Source organism: Hibiscus syriacus, unplaced genomic scaffold, assembly GCF_006381635.1.
Source record: "Hibiscus syriacus cultivar Baekdansim isolate YM2019G1 unplaced genomic scaffold, ASM638163v2 tig00111332_pilon, whole genome shotgun sequence".
In the NCBI taxonomy this organism is placed as follows: Eukaryota; Viridiplantae; Streptophyta; class Magnoliopsida; order Malvales; family Malvaceae; genus Hibiscus; species Hibiscus syriacus.
The window spans coordinates 118,530-144,238 of record NW_024063061.1 but is presented as its reverse complement, the minus strand read 5'-3'; the positions used below and the strand labels follow the sequence as shown (position 1 = coordinate 144,238).

Genomic DNA, 25,709 nt, shown 5'->3' with positions numbered 1-25,709 from the left:
ATTGAAACAATGCTAAGTAAGAACAAGGAGAAGGCAAAGGCTTCTTTCTTCTTCTACAATTTGGCTTCTTTGTAGCATCGTCGGCAACCATTGGAGGACTGAGGAACATCCTAGTGTTATAATAGATTAAATAATAGCAGTAAATTGAACAAGTGATAGGAGAGAGAGAAAAGAAAAGGGGAAAAAATGCCGATAGGGAAGTACTACTGCGACTACTGCGATAAGCAGTTCCAAGACACCCCGGCCGCTCGAAAACGCCACCTGCAGGGCGTCCAACACCTCCGTGCCAAAGCCCAATGGTTCCAATCCCTCAACTCCCCCGGTACCTACTATCTCTCTCTCTCTCTCTCTCTCTCTCTCTCTCTCTCTCTCTCTCTCTCTCTCTTCCCTGCTTTCTATACCATTCAATTTGTGATTTCAGATCTCTATCAAAGTTCATCGCAACCCTTTTCAAGAGGCGTCTGCAATCGCTTCCTCAATACGGTAATTAACCATCCCTCTCTTCACGGATTTCGATTTTTTTTGTTACTTAATATCTAACTGCACTTGTTTCTAGGGATTTTGCCAGTACGGAGATAACTGCAAATATTTCCATCCCAACACCGATTCCCGAAGACCTATTCCTCAACCTGCACCAGGTCTTTGCATTCTCAATCCATATTTATTTATGCTATGAAATTAAGGATGTGTTGTAATGTGGTTGCGATTTTATAGGTGGTGGTGAGGGACCCGGTATGACAATGTCGTGGGGCAATCTGCCGCCATCCTTGCAGCCTCCTCCGGAGTCTGGTTATCCATCGCTTCCCTTTGTGGATTGGGGTTAAAACAACCGGTTGTCGGGTAAGTTAGGAATGCGAACTTGTAAAATTTTAATTTTAAGAGATTGAAAATATATTATCAATAGAAAAAAAATTAAATTAGTCAAGAATTTAAAAATTTTAGGAACAGCCACTCTGCTAACCTCCCTGGATCCATCCTTATAATTGTTCCTATGTTCAACTTCCCTCGGTCCATCCCTTTGAATGTTCCTGTGCTTTTTAGACGCCAATTTTTTCATATGCTGCTATGTCTTCTTCATTATTTAAGCTATAATGTCTTTATTATACGCTAATGGTAATGCATGTTAAATAAAACTATCACCCAGTTTCTGTTTCCTTTTCTCTCTTCTTTTGCATCTCATTGCCCTTCTTTCTTGTGATATCATTAGGTTCATCTTGTCACATCTCATTTAGTCATCAGTTAGAAAGACAATAAAGAGCTTAATTTAAACACAGTTAGATGCTATTAAACGAATGAAAGAATCGGACCTCGACATTAATTTTCAAGTATAAGAGGAATTCGTATTTGGAAAAACAAATGAAATGCATAAGATGTATCTGCTGAAATAAGATTTCTTTCCATTCGCATAAACTCATTGTCTGTTTAATAAATAAGCATGCATCCATCCCTAACAACATGATCCACAACAGTACAACAGTGTCGGTTCCAGAAATGAAGATGGGATGATACAGTATGTAACTAACAGAGAGAACTAAGTACCTCCAGCAAGGAGGCAGCGAATTTCATTTGGGTCTCCTCATCTATGGTCAAGAAGAGAGGGACATGGACAAAGAGGGATTTGACCCCATTCTGCTCCGCAAAGTGAAGGGAGTGATAGTACACATAATTACACACAAACCGTCCGGCATCATCCGACGTCATTATCTCGTATCCCTTCTTTGCTAATGCCTTTGTGATCTCCTCAACAGGGAGAGAGTCTGCAGAAAAGTAACAGAGGGAACTCTTTATAGATGGTGGAAAATACGAAAGACTATAGTATGAAAAAAAATGTATACTTTAGGGGCAACCGTACTACCTTTCGAACACGTGAAATTCCACCATCTGCGGCCACAATGGGTACTCTCTGCAAACAATATAAAAGTTGAACAAAAGGATGAAAGTTTGAGGGAAAGAGGTAGAGGAATGGCAAATTGCATATGCACCATGAAAGGGGCACTGGGATATCTAACCTGAGGTTTCCATCCCATCTCGTCAGGGCAACGGAAAGTAGCTTCATTTACAGCTTGATGCTCAATAGCAAATCTACATGCACCACTATTGACTCCAAAATGCACCTGAAGAAATATTGTCAGAATGGACAAGAAACATTAGGCCTGAATTTGTAAGGCAATAAGTTGATTGCATTGACGTCAAGTTATTAAGACAATGTCTGTTGGCAAACTCCCCTCGTAAACAATGCATCAAAATTGGGAATGTTAACAGTTATTGCAATAAAGCAGTTAGTTGAAAATGCCTCCTGCCTGGTTATCTAAAAGCCAAGAAGAATTATTTGATGATTCATTTCTGCATTGTGCTCAGAATAAGAGAATTCCAACACCATGACCGGGAAACATTTTTTTCTTTCCGGTTTTTCCTAATGCAACCAGGAAGTCGATATGCATGAGTGTAACTAAGCAATTATAACATAGTAGAAAGCGAAATCCGAGTAACTAACCCAAATAATTTTCTCAGAACATGAAGATTGAGAATCCTTTCCTGTTAAGGCAGATTGCAATGTCTGATACAGTGGAGTGAGAGCTCCTTGTCCAGCAGTCTCAAGGACACTACAACTGCCAAGAATAACGCCTTTCGGTAAACCTTTCTTTCTTGTATACTCCTTTAGATTACTAACAATGGTTTCGGTTGGGTTCTCTGAAACTCCATGAAATTTCTTAAAACCAGTCACATGGATGGTTACCGCTGCTGGCCCTTCGGAACCCATCAATCAACAATTCATATGATATCGACCAAGTCTTATCCCAAGAAAACCGATATAGTTATCTAAGTACCTGCACGAAGCACAAGTAAACCAACAAACTCTACGAGGAACTTACAAAACCAGATGAAGGCAGACTATTTGACCTCGTCCCGGTTTCAAAATCGAGATTATTCATGGTTAAGAATTTTACACTCCATATTTTTGTGCATACCCTATATAATTCTCAATAAGGAGTAGGCTCTAATTAGAAATTATCAGAAGAGGGTATTGGTAACAGGGAAATGAGAACCAGAGTTTTAGATTCAAGATGTTGAACCTATCAACTAGCCTTATAAACAGTGAATACATTGAGACAATGAGCTTCTGATGATTAATACATTTCTTTGATACTTCATAAAAGCTTCAAAATATATTTACGAAGACTTGCAGCAATTAGATAAAAGAAGAGAGAGACTATTCATAAATCTGCAGAAAGGAAGCAGCTGAGAGACAAAGTTGTAAGATAAAAATTAGGAGAGCTAAAGAACATAATGATCCGGTTTCCAAAACTATAAAATGAACAATCTAGAATCAGCTAATCGGATCTAAGACCAATCAAATTAAGAATCCAAGAAATAAACACAATCCGTGCCCAAAAAAAATCGAAGCCAAGATGGAAAATTGACCAAATACCCTAATTGACAAAGACATGAAAAGAAAACCCAGAAATATACCTGGAAAGCAAAGGCAAGAGGAAGAACAAGAATAAGATTAGATGCTTTGGGCACCTACAGTGTTTGACGGAAAGAAGGCAAGAGATGAAAGAGAAATGACTCAATGAGAAGTCAGTTCACAGCCAACCAGTCTTGTCTAACCAAAAGTTGATTAAATAAATACGAAAGATAATCTGATAAAGATACCCACAAAGAAGAAGAGAACAAATTGTAGTGGAATATGTATTTCATATTCGAACCGTCAGTTTCGTTGAAGAAACTGGCCTGGGACGTAAGTGGGGGGGTTGGGACACCGATGGACTTTGATATCAAATTTTGAGAGAAACTATGAAATTATAATGAATTATGGAGTAGATTTTAATTTGATTGTTAATATCTAAATTTTATTAATTAGATTATTTAATTATTTAAATGATATTTATTAAATTATATATTATTTTTTTATAAATGAGTTTATATAGTAATTAATAAAACTAATATATTTATATATTTAATTTTAATTATTTACAAAATTCATCAATCTACTCTTAGGGTTAGTTTGACATAATTTTTGAAAGTGACTTAAAAATGCGTAGAAACGAACTTTTAAAAATGTTATACAAAAGTATAGTATAAAATTTAATCGTTTGATATTATTACTAAAAATTGAGTTTAAAAAGATAAAATGTTCATTATAGACTATATGTTGTAAATTAAAATATAAAATTTAAATTATATTTACACTTGTATATGGATCATATCAATTTAAACTATAATAAAAATATAAAAAATGAAAATAAAAAATATAATTATAATTAAAATATTATTTATATAATTCATTATTAATATTTTAATATATAAATCATGAATTTTATTTATTTTTAAATAATTAAAATAAATTATTAAAATTATAAAAAATTTAAGGATGTTAGTATTAAATTATTAAAATAAAATGTAAATATATAATTGAGTGAAGCTTTTACATTAGTAATAATAAAATTATAATTTGCTTCCAAACACAAAGTTGAATAGCTTTTGCGGTTGGTTTAAAATTATCGTTTTCGACGCAATTTTTTTTCCATTTTTTACCCATTTGACATTGATTTTACGATCTAAACGAACTTTTTAGCTAGATATGTTTTTAGAAAGTATTACCAAACGGACCCTTAGTATTAATTTTATTTTAATTTTTTGGGAATGTTTTAATATTGATTGAATTAAACTAAAATCAAGATCAAATTAATAGAATGAATAAATAATGAGAACCAAATGTATAACTATATGAATTTTATTAATTATTATGTTATCTTCTTCATTAAATATTAATTGTATGTGATTTGATTAATATACTTAAATAGTTAAATGATATAATTGACAAAATTTAAAAATGAAGAATCGAATCAGAATCTTTCCATATATATATATATATATATGTACCTTAATTTTTTTAAAGAATCCATATATATATATATTGAATTTTTTTTATTAATTTAAAGTGCTTACAAGTGGTACTTTCTATTCTAAAGTCTCTCAACGGATAGGCTCGATCGATCACTCAAAAATCGTCAAGAGAAGGATGAATTGACTTTGATAGAGTTTGGTGAAAACTTAACGAAAAATAAAAACTTTTGGCACAAACCAATTTATAGTGGTTTGAGTTTCTCAACAAAGTCTACATCTACTACCTTAGCTTTTCACAACTAAGGATTTCAACAAATTCACTAATTTGTTATTACCTTAAGGATAAGGTGTATCCTTACAACTCTATCTTTTCAATGGCTAATATAGAACCATTCTAATTTTTCTAAGACTAAACTAAAACCACCCTTTTTACAAGGTTTATTTTGTATAAACAAGAAGACATCTCTAGGTATGTGTTTATAAAGATTAAGCTCACAAAGAATGAATTAAAATGCTATACAATAAGCTTAATATACTTATGTAGAAGAGAAAATAAATAAAATACAAATGAAAACTCGTTTATCTTGATTTCTAAGCTTGGATAAGTGTAGTAAACTTCTTCAAGTGTCTTTGGAGTATTTTTATTATGTGGAATTAGTTTATAACCGTTTATGACCATTGGGGATGAATTATAGCCATTGGGAGCTTTTAATTCCCCCAATTTTAGCTTTTCTGCACAATGATTTCGAAACTTAGAGAGTTTCGAAATCCTTTTGAAAAAATATGACTGTTGAAACAGGGGTTTTAAAAAGCAAACAAAAAAGCTTTAGAAATCAGACATGGTGGTTTAGAAACCAATTAAGGGTTTAGCATTCTACCTCCGAGATCTAGAAACCTTCATGGGGTTTCAAAAGATGCTCCAAATTTTGTAAAAATTTGTCATGTTTTGTGTTTCAAACATATTTTAAAGCATAAACTTGTTCAAAATTTGGAGCATGGTTTTTGAATCCAGGCAAGGGGATTTCCAAATCGGGCAGGAAATTTTAAAACTTTGAGCGTTCTGCCACATAGGTTTAGAAACCTTTATGGGGTTTCAAAACCATGCTCCAAATTTTGTAAATTTTGTGTGTCAAAAATATTTTAAAACATAATAGTGATCGAGTAAGTATTTAAAAACGTTTGACAAAGTTAGAAAAATTTAAAATATATTTTTCAAATTAATTTGGACTTTGAATTATTTTTTACTCATTTGAACAAGTTCAATTAAGTCCAAAAACATTTTGCATTTATTTGTTATATCAAAAATAAAGGTTCAACATCAATCATTTGACAATGAATGCTCAAAAATACCTTGTATAGTCTCTGGTGCTCGAACCTAGAATTTCTAAAAGTAGCAATCATTCTTTTAACCAGTGAAGTAATTTAGTTCGTGCATATATTAAAATAATTAAGGGGGCTCATATGTGGTATACGAAAAATTATTTTATTAACTAAGGTAGAATGAACAGTGCATGGGGAAAGACACTTGGATCTAGGGGTGTAAACGAGTCGAGTCGAGTTTGAGTATTACTGAGCTCGACTCGAAAACTCTGAAATGGAACTCGACTCGACTCGAAAACTCGCGAGCTTAAAATTTTTTAGATCGACTCGAACTCGAAATCCTAAACTAAAACTCGTGAGCAGCTCGAAAAGGCTCAAATGAAAAAAAAATCTTAAACTTAACAAGATTGAATCTTCAAACTCGAACTTGAACTTTAAATACATGAAAGCCTTATTGTATTTTTTTTTTAAAAAATCAACACATAAATGTTACTACTATTAATAATTTATTTTTTAAATAAAATCTTAATATATTATATTTTCGAGCTGCTCGCGAACTTTTCGAGTCGAGTATCAAATAGCTCGTTTCGGCTCGTTAAGAATTCGAGTCGAGCTCGAGTTCGAGTCGAGTCTATTCGATCCAAGTATTTATCGAGCTTTGACCGAGTCGATCTCGAGTAGCTCACGATCTGTCTCGTCTCGAGTAGCTCACGATCTACCTCATCTCGAGTAACTCACGATCTATCTCGTCTCACTTACGGCCTTACTTGGATCACTTGACATCTTCTTTAAGCTGCATGTGCCATTTAGTGTAAACGTCAACCTTAAGAGTGGACCAACTCATAAAGACGTCATATTTTCTGACATCTTCCGAAAGGCACCAGGTAATATATACATCTTTCCTAATTGAGAAAATGCCATTTTTTTGTTTTATAATTTATATCTATTTTGATATTATGAGTAAGATAGATTTATTGAGTAATCTTAATAAAAATAGAATATTATTCTATCTACAAATTTTAAGTTCAAATAATTGTATTAGTCATATATATATATATATTATTCATAATTAAAAAATATATTCAAATACTATAAAGAATTATTATATCAACTCGCATAACATGATGCATGTCCATCCTTATTCACGACTATCTTGCTTATGTCCCATATTATCCAATGATTAGTCCTTGTTTGGTTTTAGGCAAATGAAATGATGGGTCTAGTATTTTTAAGCCCAAGCCTCCTCTGGCCCTCATCTGAAATCTTCCTAATAAATCAAATCCCGTTGTTCGATGTAATCATCTCCGTTCATTTGATTGCAGGTCTCTACATTTTGTCGTTTTCCAATTCTCTTTTTGGGCACCTTCTCGGCCTCGGCTCTCTCAATATCCTGCCATGTACTGTGCAAATCTCTCTCCTTTTGCTTCTGCATCTTATTTACAATTTATCTCCACTCTCTCGTTTATCTGTTATCGTCTTATTTGCTTTTTTGTTTAGATTTGTGTGTATCTATTAATAATAGTCCTTTTCGCGTTGATTTCTGCTGATGGGTCTTTTGCTATTTTATCCCAGATCCAGATCTGGATCGGGGTTTTTTATTAGATCTGCTTATATGTCCTCTCGGATCTTAATTTATGTGAAATACAGTATGCTACTAGCATTAGATTTAATATTGAATCTACTTGTTTTGTTTAATCAGCGTTATTTTCCCCCCATTTCGTTTAGCATGTTCTGGTGTTCTAGCTTATTCGTATCCTGTGTTTAATATGTTCTTACCTCTTTAAATAAATTGTTCCTAATGTTATCTGTTGATTCGATATAGGGCAATGGCATACACCTGTCTTATATAAATGCGGGATGGCTTATATTATATTTTACCAATTATATATCTAATGGTTTTCTTTTTGTTCCTTTTTCCATTTTATTAATTGATGTATAAGCTGGGGAGGACCTTCTATGTTATTTTTTTTATCCTTCAGCTAGAATTAGAAGAATGGGGCTTTCTTTTGCTAAGTTGTTCAGTCGCCTGTTTGCCAAGAAAGAGATGAGAATTCTTATGGTGGGTCTTGATGCTGCTGGTAAGACCACCATATTGTACAAGCTGAAGCTCGGAGAGATCGTCACCACCATTCCCACAATTGGTATGCTCTCATTGTTAAATTTTCTGAAAGTATTTTGTTTTCATTAGTTTTTAGATATTGATGCTTATTGCTATTTCACCCAGGGTTTAATGTGGAGACTGTTGAATATAAGAACATTAGCTTCACTGTTTGGGATGTTGGTGGTCAGGACAAGGTAATACAACAAAAACTCAAAAAATATTGCAGATTTTGCAGATTCAACTACAATTAATTGGCATTTTACTATTTATTGTTTCCTGGGTCTTACTGCTTGATGGAACATGATATTTTGCCATGTTATTCAATTGTACAACCATGTTGATGTCTCAACTGCTGGCTACATCTACTAGTCACATTTTTCTTTCTAGTTTTTTATTTGGTGGTACGAGGAGAGGCTTTCCATGTTGTGGTTGACACATTATTTTGCTTCTTTCCTTTATTTGTGATATCTTGATTTATTGAGCATGTTCATACAAAGCTTTGATTATTTTTTCATAAACACGTTGTTTACTTTAGTTGGTGCTTTATAATTGCAGATGATGAATTTGAGTGCTTATTAACGGTCTTGTGCTAGCTAGATGTTTCCCATTAGCACAAAACATTATCATAAGCTATATGTACCTGTGCCATCTTGTCTTTCAAGATTTTCCACTGGCTATAAGAGGAAGACTATCTGCATCATGGCATATATAAAACAATGTTTATATATATTATTATCTTTATTCATTCAAACTTGTTTAGCACTAAAAAAATGTTAATGAAAATGCTTTCTTTTTTTTATTACCTGGTATTGACCCTGTTGCTGATTTTCTGAACTGTGCAAATTGTGACGAATGCCAAGTTAATTTGTCTTTTGCTTCAATTTTATATTCAATATGAGTTTGAGTGTTCTTCTTTTCTGAGAATTGTTGGTTGCTTTTCTGTGGTAGATATGTTTACCCATTCTTCAAATTAAGAGTGAAATGTCTGGAGTTTGATGTCATGCTAATTTCTGGTTGCTTTTATGGCTACTTTCAGATCCGACCTTTGTGGAGGCACTACTTCCAAAATACCCAGGGGCTAATCTTTGTCGTTGATAGCAATGATCGTGATCGTGTGGTCGAAGCCAGGGATGAGCTTCACCGTATGCTAAATGAGGTGCCATTTTACTTCTTTGCTCTTTATTGGTTTTATTCTCTCTATTGAGTTGAAATTTTCATTAAGGGTGTGTTTGGAAAGTCAACCCAATAATTAGATTTTGTTGTAATTATATAGTTGACAACTATCGTAATTTGAGGGTTTCAAATTTTATAATTAATATTATTTTAAAATTTAAACTTACATACCTGTGTAGTTACAATTTTTACTGCCAAACATGACTACGGTAGTAATGGCAGTCGTTTCCAAACATGTGTAACTAGATAAGTGATGAGAAAAATTTTGAGGCTTTGGTCTACACTAACTTTTTATGCATGTTTAATGACTACTTAGATCATATTGTTGCTTCTAATATGTGTAGGATGAACTGAGGGATGCTGTGCTGCTTGTATTTGCAAACAAGCAAGATCTACCAAATGCTATGAATGCTGCTGAGATCACTGATAAACTTGGTCTTCATTCCCTCCGTCAGCGCCACTGGTATTTGATATTCAACTTATTCCCTGCTCTTTTATTTCCTTTTCAGTCTGTTTTGTTATAAAGAACTTGTTTTTCTATATAGAATGTGATCGTTTCTTTATTGGGAGTCGCAGGTATATCCAGAGTACATGTGCTACCTCTGGCGAAGGGTTGTATGAGGGGCTTGACTGGCTATCCAACAACATAGCTAGCAAGGTAGGTTCAGACTGATGTGTGAGCCCGTTGTAGATATTATTATGTTCTAATTATTGATTTCGTTCATTGTGTTTTTACTAGGCTTGAGAGGGCCGGTCAATGATCAGTGACATTTACATCTGGGGCAGCAATCTTTGCTGAAGTTGAATTTTGATATGTATATTTTATTTTTATAATGATATGTTCTGGTATTGGGGTTTCCTTTGGCTTGTTACCTTTACATGAAATGTACGAGGTTGTGTTAGATATGGGCAGTTTGACTGCCCGTCTGCTTTGTAGATGGAATTCTTTGTTCTCAGTGTTTAACGAATTCGTTGTTGACATTTCATGGTAATATGTTTTGAATTTTCCGAGTCCGATCGCAAATATGCTTATTGCTGTTTATTATTTTACTCAGAAATCTCCAATTGAGCTGGCTGCTCTGGCTTGAGAGGATGGGAAGAGTGCAGTTTTGAAACATATAATGCGTATCAGTGCAAGTTAAATATAAATTCATCTGCTTCATCTCTAAGTTTAAAGAATCGCTTCTTTAAGTAGTAGGATCGTCTTCTCTTTAGGGATGGCAAAAAAAATTAAACTCGGGGAAATCAAAAATTGAATTAAACGGGTCAGGATGATAAACGGGATGGGGAAAAATTGAATTTTTTAAATGAAAATAGGGATGGGTTTGGTAATTTACGCCCCGAATACCCGGCCCAATAAATATTTTGGATTGTTTTGTCTATTTGAATTGTTTTGTTTTTATATTTTGGATGTATTTGGTGGTGTTTGGCGTTTTAAGTAAGTTTAGATCCGATAAAGATATTATTTTTTAAATAACTCATGTTATCGTGTGAAATTTAAATGGCAAAGGAGATTCCCGCGGTGAAAAATAACCATCTAAGGTAAACGGGGATATCTGTTTCCCTACGATTTTCTTCGATTATCCGATGGAGATCCCGTTTAAATCTCCGTGATTTTTTAAGCGGGGACATGTACGGATTTTTTAAACTGAGACGGAGAACCAATCCCCGGCCCGAAACCGCCTCGTTCCTTCCCTACTTCTCATCTGTTCTATGCTATGGCTTTTAGCCCTTGATGGGTTTGTTCTTTATCCATATACTATACCCATGCAAAAAAGATGGAAAGAAAGAATACAACTAAAGTAAATGCCCTAAAAACTGTAGTTACTTGTCCTAATTAACCTTTCTTCTCATTTTGAACAGAAGTGTTTGTTTGATGCCGAACAAAGCCAGATAGATATGGTAATTTATCGAAAGTTAAATGATTTCCAACCTCTGCAAAGTAGAAGTTTGGATCCAATCCTACTTTCTCTTCATATTAGGGTTTCATATACTTGCAACATATTCAACGTTCATCAACCTTGTTTATTACGATCTGGAACTGCAACTTCTGATATTAGTTACCAAATCCTTTTGAGTTCACAATAATTAAAAAAAAACACAGAAAATATTCATTTTTGTATAAATATATAATTCAAAAGTTCACAAAGAAATCTACAAATAGTCAGACGAAACAAAGAATCCGTACGGACAGCTTATGCATAATAGTTCCTTATGTTTTCCTGAGAAAATATCTCTGTCCCTTCTAATAAATATAAGGACAGATCAAATACAACTAGAAAGAAGAAAATAACACATTTACATTCCCTACACAGCTAAGATGTCTTGTATATAGTATTAATAATCTATATCATTCACCAAATTAAAGCCTCAAATACTAAGCAGCGGATGGGGCTTTTAAATGCTGAACAATTCCGGCCTCCGGAAATACTACGAAAAATTGTTGCAGTTGATCCTCATCAGCTTCTGCTTCGCCAGTGGCCACAGCATTTTTGAAGTCAAGCCACTCATCATGGTAAATATCCCACCATTTCCCCACCAGCATCTTAATGTCTTCCCTGTCCATGTTCTCTTCTTTGTCCGTATACCTCCAGGGTTTGGAGCCAGCAGCACAGTAGTGAACAACCTTGGCCTTTTCGAGCTCTATGTTCTCAGGGTGGCGCCATAGCATGGCCATCACCAGGTTGTATATTGGAGGAATGGGCCTGTAGATGTCCCTGAAGAACACGTTCAGATAATCCTGCTCCGCAAATGGGGTAGGAGCAGTAACTTCGAGGGTGTTCAACAGGTCTTCATATACGGAAAGGCTGGGCTCATACACAAACATGCCTGCGTTGAAGTAAAGAGGAGGCTTAGGTCCCAGCTGAGAAGGCCATTGGACCTTATCAGGGCACTGTTGGCAGTAGCCAATCTTGTACTGTGGGGTGTGGCTCCATGTTTTCTCACAGAAGCAATCCATCACAGCATAAAAGTAACCATCTTCCATGTCGAACAAGTGGTCTATGTTTTCGAACACTTGGATATCCCCGTCCAAGTATATCATCTTGGAATACTCCACAAACTGTACAGAAAAGTAAGAAAATTATTCATTTTGGAAACTGAAATTCCTGAACAGAATATTCAAAGACCACCTGTTGATGCAGCGTAGTTACTTCAAAAACTAAATTATAATATTTATTTAAAATATCTAATAATTCATCTGTTATATTTAATCTAATTTATTGTTGCTGAACAAAATCAAACCATACTCTCCATCATGTATCAAAATGAGGGTGCATTCAAATTCCCTATTTACTCGGCTTAACTAACTCCAACTAACCGACACCACCAAACATAGCTGGTTCGTTGTGATATCGCCACGTAATCCATTGGGTGTCAGGTAGTTTCTTTTGTTAGACTCTCAGTTATTCATACATAGTTTAATTCGAGTGGCAAAACGTCATCGTAGGGTCCACTAAATCTACTGGTGTCTGCTGGTATTTAGGGGTCGGTGACTTTGCTTGACAGTTGTTTGGATCAACGGTCCAACAAAACCGTTTCATTTTGTTTCTCCTTTTTTTTTTTTTTTTTTTTTTTAAGTTTCTAGTTAAGTTGGTTATGACCCACAAAATACATTAAGATAACAAAACTTTTAGATCTATGGGGTATTCTTCATTATTTAATGGACTAACCGACCAAATTTTTAGGATAATCTTTTTAAAGATATTTTTTTTACTGTCAACTTTTAACTCATCCACGTTTTACATTCAAATTTTGACTTTTGAAACGGGGTTCTTTGTATTTTTATTGTCTTTAATATTGGTTAATGTTTTATATTTAATTTTATAAACAATGTTAATTTATTGGATGATTCTTGTGCGTTCGACGAGAGGCGACGAGCGCCAATAACAATGAGCATCAATAAATTAAATTGTAAAACGCTAAAAATATAAGGTATTTAACGTATAATTATATTTTAGTTAAAAATGTAATCGTAATTTTAAATAAATCATAATTTTAATTTATTTTTTAATATATTTTATAACTAGTTCAAATAATAACCCCAATTTAGAAAATCCTATTTTTTAAAATAAGCTTTGATTCTCTCATCACCATCGCCATCGCCGTCGGTTTCGTTTTTCTCCTTCGATTAAATCGTTACTGTCATCGTTGTTTGCGCAAACAACCTGTTAAGGTAAGCCAAATTACTTTTATTTTGATTCAAATTATGTTTTCGTCCAAATCGTCACCGGAGAGTGGTGGTTGACCGACTGTTCGTGTCTTCACCGACAATGGTCGTGGTTGTCGGCTTGAGACTTCCACTCTAATTATTTTTCCCTAATCCCATATTTTCTAAACCCTAACCCTAACCTTAATTTTAAAATTCCTCCAATTGTATAACTCGAATTCCTTAATTGATTTCCAAAGTTCCCTTTGTAGAACCTCAATTTGAACAATTGATTCTTAATTTTCTCGTTGAAACCGATTTATTTCAATCCAATTTCTAATTCCCAATTTGCAATTCGTGTAGGGCATACCGGTACACCGATAATGTATACCGGTACTCGGGCGACAAAGTATCGATACCTTGTGTGTATTGGTACCTTAATTGCGAGCTGTTTTTTTTAAATGAAACGTCGTGTACTGACTCAGGTTGTGTATCGGTATGGTATGCACGATTCACGCGATTCAACTCTTTAGAATGCAAGTTTGATGTCATTAAACATTGTAATAATGTTGGTTTTGATCTTTCTTGCGCAAATTTAGATTTTTTCAAGATGGTTGATAAAAATTTAAAAAAATCAAATTACAGAGTTGGACGGAGTTTATCAGGATGAAGATGGCCATAATCAGGAACAATAGTGAATCAAATTTTGAAACTCATACTGAATAAGAAGAAACTGATAATCCATTTGATGATGACAATCATGTAGATGATGAGAAAACAATTGAAAAATTCATTGATGAACGAATATGGGATAAGATTGGAAAGGAATTAAAACATTACCATAAGAACGATATGAATTTGTTGAAGTGGAAGACTTTAGATGATTGCGTTGAATTTTATCATACCTATACAAATGTGAAAGACTTTGGAGTTCGAGTTGACCAAACAGTGAAAAGTCAAAATGGTGGTCACATAATTACAAATAAAATGGTGTGCCATAAGGAGGGATATAGAGATGATAGGTGAAATAACCTTCGAAACAGAAAATGTGTCCAAAAACGGAACATCTGAGCTGGGTGTGAAGCATTTATTAGATTCAAATTGGATGAACATTTTCAATATTGGAAAGTTGCAAAATTCCACGCTGAACATAACCATGAAATAGTTCAGCCAACACATATTGCTTACATCCAGAATGTAATTCATCCAAAAGTTAATTTGTTACATACTAACTTATATCTTATATATTTAATGTTATTCAATGCCTTATTTTGTAGTTCATTCTGAAAAATTAGTGGGTTAGACCGAATTAAGATTAAGAGCATGCTTAACTCTGGGATTTGAGCATGTAAAATGATGCGGAATTTTGTGAATAAAGATGGTTCAGTTGAGAATGTTGGATTTCTATAGAAGGATTTATACAACTATCTACATAGAATTAAACGAGAGAAAGTGCAAGATAGTGACACAGAAACGATGATGGCTTATTTATATGGAAATCAAGAATTTGGTCTTTTTTTGTTAGGCACACGAAGGATGAATTTGAAAACTTAGAGAAGTTATTCTGGGCCGATGGTGTATCACGCGCAGACTATAAAGAATTTGGGCATGTTCTTGCGTTTGATACGACTTACAAGTGCAACACATACAACAAGCCATTTGTTGTTTTAGTTGGTGTTAATCATCATCGAAACACAGTGCCATTTGGATGTGTATTGCTTGTGGATGAGAAAGATGACTCATATGTATGGGTTTTACAACGGTTGATTGAAGCAGGAGATGGCCACAAACCTCTTACTATTCTGTTATTACTGATAGAGATAAGGCCATGACAAATGTCATTTCTGGAGTACTACCCGGGGCAAAACATAGATTGTTTTTATGGCATATAATGAGGAATATGCAGTCTTATGCTGATCATAGTTTTCTCGACAGTTTTTTTAGATGCACCGATAAGTGTAGGACTAAATCTGATTTTGAAGCAACATGGAAATAATTAGTCAAAAAACATAACTTTGAATGAAGGAAATGGATTTAAGATTTGTATGATGAAAAAGAGAAATGGGCAGAATCTGTAACACCCCCAACTCATATCCAACCCAGATCCAAGTCTGAGGTGTCACATCAACTTTTAAACCTTTACTTGTTCAAAATAATGAAAAATCCCCGTTATTGAAAACTTACTATTATTTCAAAATAAAAGTTTTCACACTTATCAGAGCATATATGTTGAAAATATTTTGATGTTTCGATATAACAAACTAAGTATATATGAAATTTAAGATTTTACAAAGATTTTTAGAAGTATATTCGATTCAATTAATTGAATATCAAATTATTACTCAAGTTTGAGCACTTCAAGCCTATTTTTCATTCAATATTCATTTTGCTTTCAAGAACATTACTTGTACTCAATTGTATTTATTCTTGAGTGTTCTTTTCCTTGTTCTAGAATTGTGCAAACACATTTACCTTGTGAGGTTTTTCATTAAGTTTGCAAATTTGTAATCTTCTCTTTGAGAAAGAGTGTTCTCAAGAATTGGGGTATATTCTTGAGGGAGTTGTAAGATTATCTCTTTGGCCTCAAAAGAAAGAACAAATTAGTGAATTTATTGGAAAATCCTTAGTGTGGATAGCTAAGGTAGTGGACGTAGACTTTGGTTGAGAAAGTCGAACGACTCTAAATCGTTGTGAAATTACTTTCAATTTTCTGCAAAAGCTTCAACCAAAATTTTAATTGCCAATTCACCCCCCTCTTGGTCGATTCCATCATTCGATTAACTCAATAATATACAATTCAAATCGTTTATATGACATGCCAACTACATCTAAAAGAATAAAATACATATTAAACATTTCTTTTCTGATCTGAACTTTGTAAGAAATATGATGACCTATCTTACTCCTCTCAGCTTCTATATTCACTTTTTGTAACCTGCGTGAGAAACACTCACACGCTAAGTCGATGACTTAGTGAGGCATAAAAAAACACATCTAATGAAATTCATAACCACTAATCATGCATGATTGTTTTATGCTATCAAATCATACAACTCATATACTTTTTACATATAACAATTACATACTTGTGCACATACATGTCATCATTTATATTTTTATTATACTATTATACTTCATATCTCTTATTTCTTGTTCATATGATCTCTTACGTTCATATTCTATATCTTATAGCAAATTCTTATATCATCATATAAGTCATTTATACTCATTCACATATACATCAACATATATTCATGTATATCATGTAACAGATGCAATCACCCATATCACACATATATCATGTCATACAATTCATATCACACATCATATACATATATTACATACATTGTTTTCACAATTATCTCTTTATTAGCCAATGTACATATATGAGAACTATAGATTTCTGAGTCTATAGAGGTTGTGCACTAATGTTGTCACCACAACTCGTATAAATGCACTGAAGTGCCACGAAGAATTGCACCGTACTGCAGCGTAGAAATGCATTGAAGTGCTATATAAGGTTGTCCCTAAGGACCATGTAGAAAATTCCTTAAGAATCACATACATATGCCAAGGATCAAGTATGTGTCTCAAAAGACCTCACACATGTTCCAAAGAATACATATATGTCCCGAAGGACCGCGTAGACCCTCGACTCTTGGCATACCAACTATACCCCTAGCTCTCATGTCACATAACATGGGCATTAATATTTATGTTAGCATACATTCACATATACACATAGTCATATAGTTCTTTCACATAGCTCATTGTCATATAAATTACATATCGCATATATATATAAACACATGGTTCACTTACGCGTAGAACATTTTCATATGATTCACATATCATAAAGCTTATCACATATAATTGTATTCTTTTTCATATAATCACATAGTCATATAATATTTCATATGACATATACTTTATCTTTCATATATCTCATGTCACGTATCATATCTTGTGATCATGTAATCATGTTACTTATAATCACATAACTTCTACTCATAGGGTTCAACATCATTAAACTTAGTTCACTTTCCATATTATCATACATTTATATAATCTTATATGTCCTATCATTAACCTATAAACTTACTCATATACTCATATATACTCTTTAATATAATTTGTATAGTAATGCTCTATAATTGTATCATATACTGAGTTTACCTAAGTCTTCCTTTATAAAATTTATACTACCAGTTCAAATAGTCTCATTCTATCCTATACCTAGTTTCTACTTATCTTATCTCACTTTTCCTTTCACTCACATACATCATCTATATACTAGTTTTATCTATTTATTTAGTTCAATTTCCATAACTTCTATAATACTCTTTCATAAAGTTTTGTAATTCTTCACTTTATAACTCATAACCCATAATTTCCTTTAAGTATATAAATCTTCCCTATATAACTTATGTATCATTACTTATGTTTATGCCCTCAAATTTATACTATCCTCATAGAGTCTCTTACCCTTTCTCGTGTAATCACTTATACCATATAATATAACTTATACTTGGTTATCTTATGTTCACACACACACACACATATATATATATATCAATGATTCATTAACTTGTAGCTTATGTCACATGTTCATTTCATTTTTTATGTCTTTATCATATAACTTATTTCATGTTCTTCCATTATTACATAATAGTGTTTTACACAAATCACATAGCATGTACAAAGCATATCAATATCTTTAGTCATGCATATATACAATTAATGTAATACATATAATCACATATAGCACATATAATTATGACAAACACATAATCATGTTCATGACTTCATGTATATTACTCTAGGAAATAGACTCATCGCAAGTCTTATTTCCATTAAACACTATATATCACTAGTATGCACTCACCTGGCCTCACTAGTCAATACCAATCTCTTATCTTTTCCTTGGATCGATCTTACTTGTCATTGATTCTGGAACTCGTTTAAGCTCTGAATCTACATAGTAATATATTGATACATATCAGTATACTAATTAATATATTCTAAACTATAAATTCTTAGGCTAAAAGAAAACTATTTTCATCTTTTAATAAAGGTATGCATCGATGCACTCTACAGTGTATCGATGCATTCCTTAACGTGTGCATCGATGCACTACCTGTGCATCGGTACACAAATCACCTTCGATGTTTTATTCTTAAGGGGGTGCATCGATGCACTCCTTATGCATCGATGCACTAATTGCATTCGATGTTCATTTATTTGAGAGTGCATCGATACACATTGAAGATGCATTGATGCACATAACCCAAAAATTCTATTTTAAGCACGAAATTCACTCTCTTTTTAGCTCAACTCTTCATCTTTCACCTCCTTCAATATTCCTAACTTTCATATACGTACTTAAACTCATTTCTACTCCATAATCACTTCTTTAAACTCAAAATTCTATCTTTCATATGGAATTCAAGAATCATACTAAATTTTCTACTTGTTCTAAATTCAATTCCATTACTTCATATCTCTTAATTAAGTTGAGGACAAGTCAAATTCATCCTTAGAATTTTAAAAACCATTATATATCAAGAGTTCATTTCTAAACTCTTAATAGAAATTCCTTTCTAATTCTCTATTCTTGATGTTTTAAGCTTATATAAGCTTTCCTTAAGCTTATATAACCCCCAAAAATACAAAACTAACTTATAAATTCAAGAAATTAACAGTTACAAATCAAACTTACCTTTAAGCTTGAGCTAAATGAAGAAGAAGAAGAGAGCAAGAAGAAGGCTTCCAGAAATCTCCCAAAACCCACGTGTATAACTCTTATTTAAAGGGAAAAAATATCCTTTAAGCTGAAAAGACTAAATTGCCCTTTAATTATCCATCTATGTTATTTAATCCATCATCAAAATTCTTTACTTAAATCCCAAAACTTTAACTTATTTCAAAATTGAGCACAAAACTTTCAAAATTCTCATTTTAGTCACTAGCCGGATTTTGGGATATTACAAATCTCCCATCCTTTAAAGAAAATTTGTCCTCGAATTTTCACTGCATACCTTTATAATATAACGCCTTCTAATATTTTCATGTTGCTTCCATTTCTTAATGTTTCCTGTTACCGCTAGCAAACTTACCATTTTCTCATACTCAATTCTTCATGTACGTCCACATCTTTATAAGTCCATATAATATCATTCATTATATAGACAGTAACTCCAATCCTTATTCCTCAATATTATGAATCAACTGATTTTTTTCATCATTCTCTATGTGCTTTGCACATAAATCAAGCTTTTTCTCATTTCTTAATCATTGTCTGTATTACTATACACACAATCTTTTCATATAACCCTCGCGTATTTGTTCAAAGAATAATCATTCATTCTCGTTCTTATAATAATTGAAAATTGTATCATTTCAATATCAAACTTATAACTTATATCTCAATATACCTCTTGCCATACTTGATCTTTTAAACTCTATCTTTGACTTTTCCTATCCCTTTATTCTTTCATTCCTTCAAAATCAAAATCTTCTTATACATATATCATATATTTTCTTTAATGTTCACATATTCTTTTCTTATCATTTATACTCATATCTGATTACCAATCCTCATCGCATCTTCATAACTTTGATAATCCACTTTAGTTATACATAACCTCATTCTTTACCATCTCTTGTACTTGTATTTTCTTGCCTACATCATATATATATGGTCAAAACCATATCCAAATCCACATCATACTTGATTAACTTAACTTTATATTTTCTTCAAATCTTATAACTTTATTATCCATACTATTACAATTAATCAGTAACAATTTTTTATTTTAGGGCATAAGCCCTAATCAGACTAATCATATTCATCTTCTCAGTTGAAATCCAACCAGTTCAATTTACTCACTTATCCAACGCACACTCTTATTCATATACATTACTATTCTCTTGTCTCTTCCATTACCTTACATTTCCATGATCAAAATACATAATCATGTCTCAATTCACACCATACTTAGTTAATTTACCCTGACATCTTCTTCTAATCCTTTAACTTTAATACACTTACCATCACATAATTATGTTAGTCAGCACCAATTATTCCAATCTAAATCATAAACCTTCATCGAACCACTCATATAAATTCCTTCCAGTCGGAATTATCTAAACAATAGTTTACTTAACTTATCAAATCCACATTTATTCTCATACACCATGTAATTTCCGTTGTTTCAACTCAATATTCTAACTTCCTTTATCTTATAAATTGATCACTGATGTACCCATTCTTAAACTCTTCTTATCAATCCTTAGTTTTACTCAAAACATATGAATCCTCACCTTCTTCACTATGTCACATTATTATGATCAAAATATACAACTGTATCCCGATCCACCTCATCTTTGGTTGTCTTATCCTAACAACATCTCAAAATATTAAATTTCTATACATTTTCCATCACATAATCTAGTTAGTCCATGCTAACTCTTTCCATCTAAAATGCAAACCCACATTCTTGCTTATACACGGTGCTATTTCTTTATTTCAAACTAATAAACTCTGGCTTTATATATCTTATACGCTTGTCACTGAGGCACTTATTCTCGAACTCTATATAAATTCTAACCACATCATTAGATCTTTTAACTTTCTTATGGTGAAACTTGTTCACCATATTCTATCTTATCCATGAAATAATAAGAAAACTTCATATCACTTTTTCGATTCAAACATGTGAAAACATTCTATCACTATTCTAATATGATTTCAACTTTTTGAAATCAGTCTTTGATCTTATGAGGCACTTCCTGAGGTGTCCGCTCTTCCTCCTGCCTGGCCAAGGCAGGTGAATTGCCATCACAATCAGGAATATCGCCTCTCACTTCACTTCGAAACTATTATAATCAAACTTCTACTATATCATACTAATTTTATTCTATTAGCAAAACAGCACACTCCTTACACTTATCAGATCAGAAATTATTGACTTGGTGTTGGTATGTACACATTTTACAACTCATTTAACTTCGGTTTAAGCCTATAATCGACTAAAACTTAGCTCTGATACCATTAAATGTAACAACCCCAACCCTTATCCGACCCGAATCCGAGTCCAAGGTGTCACATCAACTTTTAAACCTTTACTTGTTCAAAATAATGAAAAAATCCCCGTTAAAGAAAATTACTATTATTTCAAAATAAAAGTTTTCACACTTATCAGAGCATATACAATTCAAATTGTTTATATGACATGCCAACTACATCTAAAAGAATAAAATATATATTAAACATTTCTTTTCTGATCTGAACTTTATAAGAAAGATGTTGACCTGACTTGCTCCTCTCAGCTTCTATATTCACTTTGTAACCTCTGTGTGAAACACTCACACGCTAAGTCGATGACTTAGTGAGATATAAAAAACACATCTAATGAAATTCATATCCACTAATCATGCATGATTGTTTTATGCTATCAAATCATACAACTCATATACTTTTTTCATATAACAATTACATACTTATGCACATACATGTCATCATTTATATTTTTATTATACTCTTATACTCTTATACTTCATATATCTTGTTTCTTGTTTATATGATCTCTTAAGTTCCTATTCTATATCTTATAAAAAATTCTTATATCATCATATAAGTCATTTATACTCATTCACATATACATCAACATATATTCATGTATATCATGTAACAGATGCAATCACCCATATCACACTTATATCATGTCATACAATTCATATCACACATCATATACATATATTACATACATTATTTTCATAATTATCTCTTTATTAGCCCATGTACACATGTGAGGACTATAGATATGTGAGTCTATAGAGGTTGTGCACTAATGATGTCACCACAGCTCGTATAAATGCACTGAAGTGGCACGTAGAATTACACTGTACTGCCACGTAGAAATGCACCAAAGTGCTATATAAGGTTGTCCCTAAGGACCACGTAGAAAATTCCTTAAGAATCATATGCATATGCCAAGGATCAAGTATGTGTCTCAAAAGACCTCACACATGTTCCAAAGAATACATATATATCCCGAAGAACCGCGTAGAACCTCGACTCTTGGCATACCAACTATACCCCTAACTCTCATGTCACATAACATGGGCATTAATATTTATGTTAGCCTACATTCACATATACACATAGTCACATAGTTCTTTCACATAGCTTATTGTCATATAAATCACGTATCACATATACATATAAACACATGGTTCACTTACACGTAGAACATTTTCATATGATTCACATATCACAGAGCTTATCACATATAATTGTATTCTTTTTCATATAATCACTTAGTCATATAATATTTCATATGACATATACTTTATCTTTCATATATCTCATGTCACGTATCATATCTTGTGATCCTGTAATCATGTTACTTATAATCACATAACTTCTACTCATAGGGTTCAACATCATTAAACTTAGTTCACTTTCCATATTATCATACATTTATATAATCTTATATGTTCTATCATTAACCTATAAACTTACTCATATACTCATATATACTCTTTAATATAATTTGTATAGCAATTCTCTATAATTGTATCATATACTGAGTTTACCTAAGTCTTTCTTTATAAAATTTATACTACCAGTTCAAATAGTCTTATTCTATCCTATACCTAGTTTCTACTTATCTTATCTCACTTCCCCTTTCACTCACATACATCATCTATATACTAGTTTTATCTATTTATTTAGTTCAATTTCCATGACTTCTATAATACTCTTTCATAAAGTTTTGTAATTCTTTACTTTATAACTCATAACCCGTAGTTTCCTTTAAGTATATAAATCTTCCCTATATAACTTATGTATCATTACTTATGTTTATGCCCTCAAATTTATACTATCCTCATAGAGTCTCTTACCCTTTCTCGTGTAATCACTTATACCATATAATATAACTTATACTTGGTTATCTTATGTTCACACACACACACATATATATATATCAATGATTCATTAACTTGTAGCTTATGTCACATGTTCATTTCATTCTTTATGTCTTTATCATAGAACTCATTTCATGTTCTTCCATTATTACATAATAGTGTTTTACACAAATCATATAACATGTACAAAGCATATCAATATCTTTAGTCATGCATACATACAATTAGTGTAATACATATAACACATATAATTATGACAAACGCATAATCATGTTCATGACTTCATGCATATTACTCTAGGAAATAGATTCATCGCAAGTCTTATTTCCATTAAACACTATATATCACTAGTATGCACTCACCTGGCCTCACTAGTCAATACCAATCTCTTATCTTTCCCTTGGATCGATCTTTCTTGTCAATGATTTCGGAACTCGTTTAAGCTCTGAATCTACATAGTAATATATTGATACATATCAGTATACTAATTAATATATTCTAAACTATCAATTCTTAGGCTAAAAGAAAACTATTTCATCTTTTAATAAAGGTATGCATCGATGCACTCTACAGTGTATCGATGCATTCTTTAACGTGTACATCGATGCACTACCTGTGCATCGGTACACAAATCACCTTTGATGTTTTATTCTTAAGGGGGTGCATCGATGCACTCCTTATGCATCGATGCACTAATTGCATTCGATGTTCATTTATTTGAGAGTGCATCGATACACATTGAAGATGCATCAATACACATAACCCAAAAATTCTATTTTAAGCACGAAATTCACTCTTTTCAGCTCAACTCTTCATCTTTCACCTCCTTCAATATTCCTAACTTTCATATACATACTTAAACTCATTTATACTCCATAATCACTTCTTTAAACTCAAAATTCTATCTTTCATATGGAATTCAAGAATCATACTAAATTTTCTACTTGTTCTAAATTCATTTCCATTACTTCATATCTCTTAATTAAGTTGAGGACAAGTCAAATTCATCCTTAGAATTTCAAAAACCATTATATATCAAGAGTTCATTCCTAAACTCTTAATAGAAATTCCTTTCTAATTCTCTCTTCTTGATGTTTTAGTTTATATAAGCTTTCCTTAAGCTTATATAACCCTTAAAGATTCAAAATTAACTTATAAATTCAAGAAATTAACTATTACAAATCAAACTTACCTTTAAGCTTGAGCTACGGGAAGAAGAAGAAGAAAGCAAGAAAAAGGCTTCCAACTCTCATTTAAAGGGAAAAAATATCCTTTAAGCTGAAAAGACTAAATTACCCCTTTAATTATCCATCTATGCTATTTAATCCATCATCAAAATTCTTAACTTAAATCCCAGAACTTTAACTTATTTCAAAATTGAGCACAAAACTTTCAAAATTCTCATTTTAGTCACTAGCCGGATTTTGGGATATTACAAAATCATATTTGCAAGGATTTTTTTATGCAGTTAAAAACATATACACTTGATTTTTAGTTATTGTTATATTTATTTTCTGCATTTAACTAATCTATGTTTTGGTATGCAGCAATGAGAACAACTCAACGGTGCGAGTCAATGAATAGAACATTAAAAACTTGGTTGGACAAAAACGTGATGTGTTATCGATTTGTTAAGAATTATCATAAACAACTGCAATCTCTAAGATGAGAAGAAATTCATCAAGACTACAAAACAAGTGATGAACAACCGTGTTATGATGGTGTGATGTCAACTTTAAAACATATTGCATCCCAAGTATATAAGTGAAACATTTTTTCTACATTGTGCAAGGAAATGGCATATAAGGGTTATTATTTGGTTAAAAAATTGAAGGTACGAAATTCCGGCATATGTTATTAGTTAGAGCATGTTGAGAAGAAGAATTTGTATATTGTATTGAAAGATACCACATATGATACCATATACTATTACTGTATGAAGTTGGAGTTCGTTGGTTTTCCATGTCGTCATATGTTTGTTGTGTTGAAATATGAAAAGGCAAAAAGTTAGCACAAGGATGTATAATGAAACGATGGACTATTTATGGAAAGAAATATGTTGGATTGGAAAATAAGAATGCAGATTTTGAGGATAATAATCCAACAACAATTCAAGCTAGATATTCAACTCTAGCATCTTATTTTATGACTATAAGTCAATGTGCGTCACAAACATTCAAAACT

At 32.5% G+C, this 25,709-nt stretch overlaps 5 protein-coding genes across 5 annotated transcripts in view; 2 read left to right on the top strand and 3 right to left on the bottom strand.

Annotated features, from left to right (window-relative positions):
- The first annotated feature begins 29 nt into the window (after positions 1–29).
- On the top strand, positions 30–1,133 carry LOC120158901 (zinc finger CCCH domain-containing protein 3-like). The gene is made up of 4 exons (XM_039169632.1): positions 30–322; positions 422–483; positions 557–638; positions 715–1,133. Exons 1-4 carry the CDS (start codon positions 187–189, stop codon positions 822–824), a joined length of 390 nt encoding a protein of 129 aa, XP_039025563.1. The 5' UTR covers positions 30–186; the 3' UTR covers positions 825–1,133.
- A 210-nt stretch (positions 1,134–1,343) lies between these two features.
- On the bottom strand, positions 1,344–3,590 carry LOC120158893 (pyrrolidone-carboxylate peptidase-like). Its single transcript, XM_039169622.1, has 5 exons — positions 3,472–3,590; positions 2,495–2,828; positions 2,010–2,114; positions 1,856–1,903; positions 1,344–1,782 (listed from the first exon to the last, which is right to left on the bottom strand). Exons 2-5 carry the CDS (start codon positions 2,759–2,761, stop codon positions 1,519–1,521), a joined length of 684 nt encoding a protein of 227 aa, XP_039025553.1. The 5' UTR covers positions 2,762–2,828; positions 3,472–3,590; the 3' UTR covers positions 1,344–1,518.
- A 3,894-nt stretch (positions 3,591–7,484) lies between these two features.
- Positions 7,485–10,431, top strand: LOC120158890 (ADP-ribosylation factor 2-B). The gene is made up of 7 exons (XM_039169619.1): positions 7,485–7,568; positions 8,151–8,312; positions 8,396–8,466; positions 9,309–9,428; positions 9,790–9,908; positions 10,022–10,103; positions 10,185–10,431. Exons 2-7 carry the CDS (start codon positions 8,165–8,167, stop codon positions 10,188–10,190), a joined length of 546 nt encoding a protein of 181 aa, XP_039025550.1. The 5' UTR covers positions 7,485–7,568; positions 8,151–8,164; the 3' UTR covers positions 10,191–10,431.
- A 1,175-nt stretch (positions 10,432–11,606) lies between these two features.
- The window catches only part of LOC120158903 (galactinol synthase 2-like), a 35,013-nt gene continuing 20,910 nt past the window's right edge, over positions 11,607–25,709 (bottom strand). Inside the window, 1 exon segment of the mRNA XM_039169634.1 lies at positions 11,607–11,822. The gene's annotated coding sequence lies outside the window, so the exon portion shown is untranslated.
- LOC120158904 (galactinol synthase 2-like) lies at positions 11,823–12,560 on the bottom strand. Its single transcript, XM_039169635.1, has one exon. The coding sequence runs from the start codon at positions 12,486–12,488 to the stop codon at positions 11,823–11,825; it is 666 nt and encodes a 221-aa protein (XP_039025566.1). The 5' UTR covers positions 12,489–12,560.